Below are 10,654 nucleotides of genomic sequence, written 5' to 3'. Positions count from 1 at the left end.
AGCTGGTCACAGCAAGTCTGGGCAGTGCCCCCGCTGGCACAAGGGGTGGGACAGGGCAGTGCCCCCCACGCTTCTTGCTGGAGCCAAACTAAATGTCTTCAAAGGTAGGTACTTCAGCAACGCTGCTTTGCAAAAAGCTGCTGCTTAACAAGAAAGAACGCCTTTTCTTGGTGGTGGTGTTTTATTTTTCTGAAAGTCATTATAGAATCCTTTCTTATGATATTTACCTTTGAAGTAAAGGATGTAGCTTAGGCAACCAGTGAGGCTGTTAAAGAGGTGAGGTTTGTATAGACAGAAGTCCTTGAGCTTTAATCATAGAATGCATTGGGCTGGAAGGGACCTCTACAGGTCATCTAGTCCAACCTCCCTGCACTGAGCAGGGACATCTTGAACTAGATCAGGTTGCTCAGAGCCCCATCCAACCTGACCTTGAATGTCTCCAGGGTTGGGGCAGCCACCACGTCTCTGGGCAACTTGTGCCAGTGTTTCACCACCTCCACTGTAAAGAAATTTCTTCTTGCATCCAGTCTAAATCTACCCTCTTTTAGCTTAAAACCATTGCCCCTTGTCCTATTGGAACAGGGCTTACTAAATAAGATTGTTTCCATCTTCTAGGTCTGGAAGGCTGCAATAAAGTCTTCCTGGAGCCTTCTCTTCTCCAGGCTGAACAAGCCCAAATCTCTCAGCCTGTCCTCATAGGGGAGGTGCTCCAGCCCTCTGATCACCAGTCTAAATATTTTGTTATTAAAATCTCACTTTTGTTAACATTTTCTGTTAGAATACACTGACAGAACATTAGTGTATTGGAGACTGTTTTTCCATATTGCCAGAAAATACTGTTTAGAAAGGAATTTTGACAAAACAAAGCCATAACCAACACTGGTTTGTCCTCATGCGTTGCCTTCCCTCTCCCTTCAGCCAGTGGTTTGATTTCCACTTCTTAATTAGGAGATGTTATGCTGCCCCCTCATCTCTGTGCTTTCCATTCAGCCCCCCCACCCTGAGCCTGCATTAACTCTTCTGGCTCCAGTTTGTGCCTTTCTAGGTATTGGCTGCAGAACCCAGGACTAGGTCTTGGCAGGCAAGGCCCTGGACAGCTGCTGCCCTCAGGAGTGCTGCTCCCCATGATCTCCGCAGCTTTATGTTCTTGTCAAGACAAAAATCACCTGCCAGAAACCTTTAGGAGTCCAAGTACAGTCTGATAGGGTAAGTAAGCTTCCTCCAAGTGTGTGCTGCAGAGGAAGGTAGATAACACAGGTATTTCCTAAAGAAGTCCTTCAATTCAAGCAGTTTTGAAGGAGGGAGGATTACAAGAGGGGAGTAGAAAGGAATTAGCAGGAAATGCCTCCCTTTATTTTACAGTATGCTTGTTGGCTTCAGAAACTTCTAAAACTGTAGCCATTACCCTCTTAAATCCTGCTCCAATGGTTACCTTGGTCCCCCAGGTCATACATGAGATCAGCTAAAGCCAGAGCCCTTCCATTTCCCCTGCGAGCTCGGCCTGTGTGATGAGCTGCAGTTACTCAGCCTTGCGCCAGCAACATCGGAATGCCAGCAACCGCTGAACTGGTGGCTGCGTGCGTTAGGTAAGGGTCACACAGGCTCACTCCAGACAGCCAGGAGGCCAGGTTTCCACGTTCTGCAGCCACATTTTATAGGTTAGAAGTCCCAAGTTTCTGCTCCCCCTTCTGAGTCAAGTGAGGGGATTGTGTTCATTTTCTCTGGCTAGAAAACATCGCACCACAGACTTGTGAACAACACTTATTTTAATTGCTTGGCAAAACATTATCGAGGTGATACAAAACTTAAATAGCATGCTTCTGCATTCCTACAGTAGCTTAAACAAAACTGTAAACACGGGAAAGTGTCTATATTAGACTACGAAGTCAGAGCAATAAGACTAGTAGTTCCATAACTGCAGATAGTCTTGATAGTGCATTAATAGGAACTTCAAAAATATTGTTATATAATACAATTTTCTTTGCTTTATACATCTGCTAAGAACATGAAAGCTTACGTACTAATTAGTCAATGGTGTCTTCAATACTGTAAAGTATTTTATATTGATTTTAGGGCTCCTCTGTATAGAAAAAAATTGTCTTTCTCGGCATAGAAGTACTATCTATCTTGTGTTGGAACTGGTTTTGAACAGTTGTTCTATCATGATCTGTTAAATCAACTTACTTTTCGAAACAGAATCTGAGGGAGCCTTCTCAGAGGTATAAGGACAAAACCCTGAAGGGGTGCAGGTGCAATGAGCTGCATTGCCTCTAGCTTATTTGGAGTCTGTCAGCCTGGACAACATTGGTCATTGCAAGGGTTGATTTTATAAGAGAACACATCCATAAAAACTTTAAAATGTTGTTGAGTTCTGTTTTGTGAGACTGCTTGTGAAACCCATCCCAAGACCTCCAGTCCTGCCAGGGCCCGACCTCTCTCTTTACAGATACAAGGGGAGAAAAACAGAGAGAGAGGAATCATTTGCAGCAACCACGAGAGACAGTCTGGACAAGGTGTCTGACTCTCCAGGAAAAGAAACATTTGAGTACAGAGAATCAAGCTTTCACTTCTTTAGATAAAAGACTTTTTTGAGCTTCTTCAGCAGTAGAGAATGCAGCCATTGGCTGCTTAAAGACATTTATGTAAGAATTATACCTAACAAGTAGAGCATGGTTATGGTAAAATATTTGTCATCCAGTGCCCTAAAAAAAACCCCTTCTCAGTCAGATCACTGAAGTATAGCCCCAACTCTGTAACCACAAGGAGTTTTACAACCAGGACACCATGGGGGGAAAAAAAAAAAGAAAAATTTAATTTAACATTTGTTTTAATAATGTAAAACTGAAAGAAAAGCGAGGTGGCAGCCAAAGTCTCTGTACCTAGTGGGAGGACTCGCCTCCGCAATCTTTCCCTGCGAGAGCCTGGGTCTGTCACCTACGTGGGCTTATCATGGGAGCTGGTTCTGTAGCTTCTCTCCAATGACTAGAGAGAGGCCGTGGGAAGTATTTAAAATAGTATCAGTAGCCCTTCATCACTAATAATTTCTGTCAAAAGCTCTCAAACACCCTGCATTTATTTCACTGTTTATATCACCAGGTGTTTACGTGTAGCGTACAGTGGAACCCTCTAGGCACACGTGACCTACATGGGAAATTCCTTTTCCAGAAAGCAGTTTTGGTTTCTAACGCAGTTTGTTTTCAAGCAGCACCTGGAAACGGTGAGTGCAGTATTTTAACAGGCTCTTGGAAATAACAACGGAAGGACCTAACCCGCAGCATCGCATTGTCATCAGTACAGTCTGCGTATGAATTTGTGGTTCTGGAGTTTCCAAAGTTACTTCTCAAAAAAAGAGCGTTTTGCTTGGATGTAACAGGCACTATGAATATATACATCCACTGGTATTCCAGATTCCCACACCGCAGGTTCCAAAATGAGTCCTGTTGCTTGTCCTTACGTGCTCAGACAATGCTAGCTCTCTTTCTGCACCTTAGTCCTTAATTTGCTGAGCTCCTCTTCTAAGCTTTTAATGTGCTCCTTGAGCGCAGCTTTGTCTTGCTGCGCTTTCTGATTAGCTTGGCATCGGGCTTCTTCTATCTTCCGCTCGTACCACTTCTCCATCTGCGTGGCGACGGCCTCAAAGAAGTACTGCGTTATCTCCAGCGCCTGGGAGGTGTCTCTGAGAGGCGGTGGCGGGGCAGACGGCTGCCCGGTGGGCAGGGCAGGGGGCTGCTGCTCCTGGCTCTGATGTCCTGCAGCCGCATGGTGCAGAGCTCTGTGCCTCACCTGCCCGCTTTTGCTGGATTTCTTCGTCTGAGTTCCTTTGTCAATGAAGTAGCCGCTCTGCAGCTTGGTCTTCGCGGGTTCAGTCAGGGGCTGCAAAGCAGCTTGAACCTTAACGTGACACAATTTGTTGCCCAGAAGCTCAGAGGAGGGCAGCTCCTGCTGGAACCTGTGGAATGTGCCGGCACTAACAGCTTTGTCCTTGGGCCTGACGTCTTGAGCAGGAGCAGAAGAGGAGACCGGTCTGCCAGCACTTAACTGTTGCTCCGTACCTACAATATGTATATATTAGAAAAGCATTCAGAAATACTCACTGTTCGATGAGTGATGCAGTTTCTCATGGACCATGCTGCCTGTACATTGTAGTTTATCACATTTTCATAGTCAGAGTCATGAAAAGAGAAAAGCAGGTGCGGGCCCAGAGGCACGGCAGTGTGGCCGTAGGACCACAGCCTGGTAACAAAGACTTCAGCAGAAGGACACATAACAAAGATCAGGCTGGATTCATAGAATCATAGAACAAATCAGGTTGGAAAAGACCCTTGGGATCATCGAGTCCAACCATTAACCTTGCACTAGAAGTTCACCCTAAACCATATCACCCAGCACCCCATCTAAACGACACGAACACATCCAGGGATGGCGACTCAACCACCCCCCTAGGCAGTCTATTCCAGTGTCTGACCACTCCTTCTGTGAAGAATTTCTTCCTAATGTCCAGCCTAAACTTGCCCTCTTGCAACTTGCAACCATTCCCCCTGGTTCTGTCCCTAATTACCTGTGAGAAGAGACCAGCATCAACCTCTCTACAATGTCCTTTCAAGTAATTGTAGAGCATGATGAGATCCCCCCTCAGCCTCCTAAAGTCTGCTGGTATTTATCACACACACACATTCCCCACACCACCCTCCCTGCTCTACAAGAATTGAGGCCTCACTAATTTTGCAGAGGTGATACACTTTGATGTTTCTGAACTGTTCAGAGCACTGCAGCTCATCCTTGTGCCTCCACAAGATCTCCTGTGTGGTCTTCTGCCTTTCTAGTCTGATGGGACACTATATCCATGGCTGTTCACCGTGCACGCTGGTTTAAGGGAGGCAGGTACAACATATTTTACAGAAGCCCAGGGCTTTGTTAACATTCTCCTTGGCTGTGGAGATCTGGCCATTCTACTTGTCTCTTTGTTTTCCTCAAAAGCTTCCCTGGCCAAACATAGAGAGTTGGCTTGAACCATATCTTCAGGTGGCCTCAACCCCTAAGTGGGTTTGAATGTTCTCAGCTGTTTTTGTTCTTGTCAAATGAACTAATAATTAAAGAAGAGGAAAAACTAATAATTAAAGAAGAGGAAAAAGCAAGAGGTTTATTCTACATCCTAGCAGTCTCAATACTAACAAGGGAAATGAGTATTTTAGGTTCACGTCCTTGCACCCTGCCATTCTAGGCTCCGCACATCTGAAAAGCACTAAATACACTACACTTTTCTACTCTTTCTACAGTTTCTTCAGGAGGCTTTAGATCATCTGCATATCCTCCTGGCAGACAGCAGGGTGGGAGCAATGCTGGCTGGGAAGCTGGAGGAATTTCAGACAACAGAGTTATTCAGAGCATCAAAGGACTTGGCTTCAAAAACACAGCGACATGGAAGCAGCAGGAAGAGTCAGTGGAATATCACCCAACCGTGTCTTAAAATATTCCTGGTGGCTGCCTTGAAGTGTATCCTAATACAAGCCAAGGCATCAGGTGTAGGGATAGGAGGAAGTGTACAGACAGAATTCACATCTGTGGGATTAATACAAGCGTCCCTCAGTTAATGAACTCGCCTTCGAACACGTCACCCAAGTACCTGACGAGGTTGTACCCGACGCACCATCTTGTTGAATGCAAAAATGTTGCTTGAAGGTCTGCGCCGGCATCTGGACCCTGCTCCTTCCCCCATCGTCTGAGAGGCTGTTTGGAAGCGCGATACAGGAATGCTGGTGGGAGCCCTCCTCCTGCAGCCCGGGTGGGCTGCCCTTACCGTCCTTGGCACAGTGAGGGTTGTTCTCGGTATCCAGCGTCTCCGTGAGAGACTCACAAGTGGACAAAGTTGATTTTGGTCTTGATGACCTGGAATCCCCAGAAAGCTTGAGCTCCAGGTTCTGAATCTTCAACATGCACCAGGTCTTCAGCTCATCGACCAAGGAAATCTGTGAGAAAGAGACTGTAACTTAGATGATCCTCTGATTAGATGCTCTGGTTCCTGGGCTGCTGAGGACGCGTGGCACAGACAATGAGAAGCAAGCTAGGTAGCTAGAGGCTTGGACTCCCAGTACAGATGTGCGTGCTGCCACTGGCCGTATTTAAAGGAGTGCAAATCAGCATGGCCTAATGAAAGGTCACCTCTTCAGACCAAGCTACCACTTGTTAGATATGAATGCGCTACTTCAAATGCAACCCTGAGTCCTCTTATCGGTGAGGATTTGTTCGATCATACCATCAGTAGTACTTTCTAAGTGCAAGAAACATCACAGATGATCAAAGCTGCCATTTCTCAAGAGTGAAATTCAAATTAGCAACTTCTGACCCACAGCTTTATACTATTACCAGCCTCTGCTCCTCTGTTCATTCAGTGCTAAAGGTAAGTCCCATGCTCAGTGATAAATTGCTAAGAACTTTCAAATTACAGAGGTGCTTAGCAAGTGTCAGCTGCAGAGGCATTTGCCAGTCATCATTTAAAATACAAGTAGCTTTTCTACCCTGTCATTCATATGACATCATAAATTTACATCAGGCCCTCCTGGGCACGTGGACATTTAGTCTATGCATTTATGAAAGCCTAACTTGTTTTTCCAGCAGTTTCAGTTAAACTCAACAGAACAATAACACCTGATGCCACTCAATGGCAATTTTAATCTACTTCGTCTATTGCTCCAGTATCTCATTTCTTAAATGGAGATTACAAGGAGATGGAGCACAAACCCAGACATTCAGAAGCCAGTAAAATACTTATGCCTCTTACTATCATCTAAAAACTAAAGCCATTTTAGTTTGATTAAGTACTTTTTTTTGGAGCACAGTGTTTTGTGGATGTTAGTCCGATGTATCTTGACAAGTAGTTTGTGTTTAGGATTGTCTCAGCTGCCGGTCTTTTAGCACAGATTTGGAACAGTTTTACAAAAAGTCATGACGTTTTCCCAGCATGAAGTGTATTTTTCACTTCTTAGAAGAGTACTAATAATGAGTAAATAAATCGTATATTACATTTACCCGTGTGAGTGGAGAGACACAAATTTCTTAGCATGTTTTAATGGTGAGTTTTTGCAGAAGCTAGAAGTTTAAAAGCTGGATTTCTATGGAAGAGTCAGTCTTGCAACACTGGCTAAACAAGCACACAAGAAGAACCTGCCTATCAGCAGTAATCCACAGCTTGGAGGTGGTGCACTGTTGCCAAAGTCAGAAGGAAGAACTGCCTTTTAATACTCAGGGGAATAAAATATCAGGCACAGAAGAAGGGAGAGATTCCCAGGGCACACGACCAAATGGATAAGAAGTAAAAGGAACAACACAGGCCTGAGCCTCTGTTATTATTTGCAGATGTTCCTGCAGACATCCTTTGCTGAAACAAAAACTGAAAGCACAACTGTTAAAAAATTAGCAGTTGGAATATTTGCAACGCACTAGGTTAGACAAAAGCTATTTTGTTGTAGATCCCCCACTTCAAATCCACCGAATTAAGTTATGGCAGTGGGACTGGATTTCACATTCCCCATTTCTAATACAAAAACTTTGGAAATTATTTGGTTTAGAGCTTATGATTGATAGGAATAATTTGGTCTTTGAAGCTCTTTTGCCTGTTTCAACAGATGAGATAAATCTCCAACATTCTCTCTGCCTACTGGAACAAAACTCTTGAGCTGATCCGTCTGAGCTAACGGGGAGTAGCTGTTTCAAGCCCTACCTGCCGTTTCTCCCCCTCATTTTTTTCCAGCTCAGTGTGCTGCTGCAGGCGGTGAAGGCACTCTGTTCTCTCTGCAGACAGCCGCTCAGCCATCAGTTTGTCCAAAACACGAAGCTGGGGCGGGGAACAAAAAAAAAACCCACAATTTATCTGAGATGATCATGTTAAAAAAAACCACCTCCCCATCTTTGAACCTTTTAAGTCAAAGTACAGCCTTTATTTCTAGAAGTGCTGCCAACTACAGTTAGGTGTAGCTTGCAAAAAGGTTCAGTCACAAAGTTATGGATAAATAACAGTTACATTAAAGGATCTTGAATCTCTGTGCAAACAGGATTCAACAAGAGGCATTTTTACAATTACGAGATGGCCAGCTCTAGCACTGCCTTCTAACTTTAAGTTTCCTTCTTAGGGCCTCAAGCAGTTCAGGTTCATCATCTAAAGAAGCACCAGAAGCCACTTAACATATTAAATGTGTTTTTCTCAATAACCTAATTTGCAACTTTAGTTTCCTGTGGAACGTGTCAACTCCCTAGTCTTGAGTATTAGATTTCAGATTTGGTTTTACAACACAGGAAGCAAGAAATGAATGATGACAATGAAAATATTCATTAAGCTTAGGGTACATTTCTAACAGTCAGGTGGACAAGCAGACTTCCCGGTCATATTCTTACTTGATGCTGAGTTTTGGTTTCCATCTGGCCCAGCTTAATATTCATCTTATCTTGTACTGTCCCAAACTCGGCCTTTATCTCTTCCACTGTTGCCTCCAGCTGATTCTCCAGTTTATTTATCAGGGGCTCACAACGGCATCCATTTATCGGTGCCTGAAAGCAGTAACACATTTACTCGCAACATCCCGCTGTTCCTCTCGGCACACTTGGAACATTATCACCACCTCCTTGAGTCAGTTGTGGCTCTTCTGTACCACGTTGTGTGTCTCACCCTCCTGATAACATCTCGCTGTAGCTCAGCAAACAGCCTTGCAGTTGGAAAAGCACAGGCTAGAGGAGGATCGATCCGATTTCTCCAGACACATCGTAACGCACAGCAGCACTGATTTCACTGAGGCTACAAGCAGCGCTGAGCTCAGATCACGCACGCCAAGGTACTGTGTGCCCCGTGAGGGAAAACCATGTTACAGGCCTGTACCCCATGTTTGGACGCTGTAATTCTGAATTGTGCCCTCAAAAAAATCTAGTTTTGTGGACGTGTGTGGGTTTTGTGCACATTTGTTTTTTAACCCAATGCAAATAACATGCTTTGCTTGTTTTTTTGTTTTGTGTACTGTCTGGCAAGGCCTCACTGCTCCTGTCCTCTCAGATGACCCTTATGTGCTACATACATCGCTGCCCGCCTTTCACTTGCACCGTCCCAAGGCTCCTCGGCAAGGGAAACTGCGCTGAGCACCTTTGAATCTCTTGGGGAGACAGCTGCAAAAGGTTCCCCTTAAGCGAGGACAGCTACATCCTCATCAGCTTCCTCTGCAGTCCACAGGCAGAAAGTGGCTCTTTTTTTGGGGGGGTGAGTCAAGAGCCCAAAGTGGCTTCTCTGAATCTGTTTCACAAACAGGGGAAGGTGGTCTGCAGAGCTCTAGAGAAAGCTTCAGACATACATGTACTTATTCTGTTTGCTATTCAGGGCCTGAGGGTATCAAAGACAGACAAGCCAAAAAGAAGGGGAGAAAGGAGTGTAATGTATTCCAGGAAATACTACAGAGGAGTCTAGCTCTATTAAGGTAATTTTTGCAAATAATTCAGATTTGTATACAAATCCTATCTGCTCTCTGCACCTTTCTTCCTGCTTCCCAAGTCCTTCCTTTACAAGCCCATCCTCCTACCATCAGGTCCCAGGGGCAGGGAGATATTCCTTTTAACATATGAAACGTCCACCATCCTTCGTGATGTCTGCTATTAGGATAATCCCACAGTGCTCTGCCTGGAAATTTCCCAAGACAGCGAAATGTTGGAAAATACGGCCAGTAAAACCTTTGAAGTCTGACTTGAGTAATCTTCAGAATCTGCTTTAACTACAATAGGGGACCAAGGGGATGGCAACTGGATGTGAGAAGCTGAAGAAATTAAAGGATTGACCTCCCAGAGGTACAGGAGGTCAATATTAAGAAAATAACAATATAAACATTCACAATGTCTACAGGGTAATTTGTTGTCTTAACGTTGTTTTTTTAGAAATGTGTGCTGGCAAATACCTGCGTAACAAAACTACTAAAATAATTAGTCTCTAAATGGGAATAAATGTATGTGAGCTGGTAACTCTAGGTTTATTCGCGCAACAATTTCTGTGCAGCTCCTGCCTCCAGTAATCCCAGAATCCCAAAGACAAGTTGCGAAAACCAGGGGCCAGCTCACCTGCATCACCTTCCCGTCCTTCCCTCGGTAGAGCGTGTACAGCTGGTAGGCTCGGACCTCGTGGGGAGGGGGTGGGGACGAGCAGTGATGTCTGCTCCTGCGCTTTGGCACGTTCTGCTGGGGCCGAGGTAGCGTCTGCTGATCCGCTGGGGCAACAGGGTCTGAGAGGGCCGAAACCTGCGAAAACACACACACACCCCATTTTCCCTGTTTATGAGCCCCTGGTAAACTTCTCTTGGCAGGAACAGGACAAATCCATTGTGACAATTAACAGCAAAAACCTGATTAAAACGCTGATCCAGCTGCAGTGGTTGGCCACAGCCTCAGTGTCTGTCAGCACAATAACCACATTTCCACACAAATCTGGGTTGTGTGAACCTAAACAGCAGAATTTCCCCACCAGAAGTCGGGTTTGTCTGTGTGAGGGACTGGTAAACAAATGTCTCAAACAGTCTGGGCCTTTTCTGAGGCCCCTGGTTGGTCCAGGGCTGACTCAGCACTTTGCTGAGCCCACTGCCCCGTCCCTGCACTGGTGGAGGTGTGGGGGCGGGTAGGGCTTGGAGCTGTGGCT

At 45.2% G+C, this 10,654-nt stretch overlaps 1 protein-coding gene across 5 annotated transcripts in view; it reads right to left on the bottom strand.

Moving 5' to 3' along the window:
* Positions 1-3,468: 3,468 nt before the first annotated feature.
* ANKRD6 (ankyrin repeat domain 6) overlaps positions 3,469-10,654 on the bottom strand; it is a 35,486-nt gene continuing 28,300 nt past the window's right edge. For 2 of the 5 annotated variants that reach the window (XM_009877646.1, XM_009877647.1), the window contains 5 exons: positions 10,084-10,260; positions 8,389-8,541; positions 7,718-7,831; positions 5,855-5,966; positions 3,469-4,052 (listed from right to left, as the gene is read on the bottom strand). In XM_009877646.1, the coding sequence (XP_009875948.1) occupies positions 3,469-4,052; positions 5,855-5,966; positions 7,718-7,831; positions 8,389-8,541; positions 10,084-10,260 (1,140 nt within the window). Of the gene's footprint in view, positions 4,055-5,623; positions 5,967-7,717; positions 7,832-8,388; positions 8,542-10,083; positions 10,261-10,654 lie in introns of all 5 variants that reach the window. The other 3 variants (XM_009877643.1, XM_009877644.1, XM_009877645.1) reach the window with 3 other exon arrangements.

This window comes from Apaloderma vittatum, unplaced genomic scaffold, assembly GCF_000703405.1.
Source record: "Apaloderma vittatum isolate BGI_N311 unplaced genomic scaffold, ASM70340v1 scaffold14351, whole genome shotgun sequence".
Classification (NCBI taxonomy): domain Eukaryota; kingdom Metazoa; phylum Chordata; class Aves; order Trogoniformes; family Trogonidae; genus Apaloderma; species Apaloderma vittatum.
The sequence above is the reverse complement of the archived record's forward strand: the minus strand, read 5'-3'. Positions and strand labels throughout refer to the sequence as shown.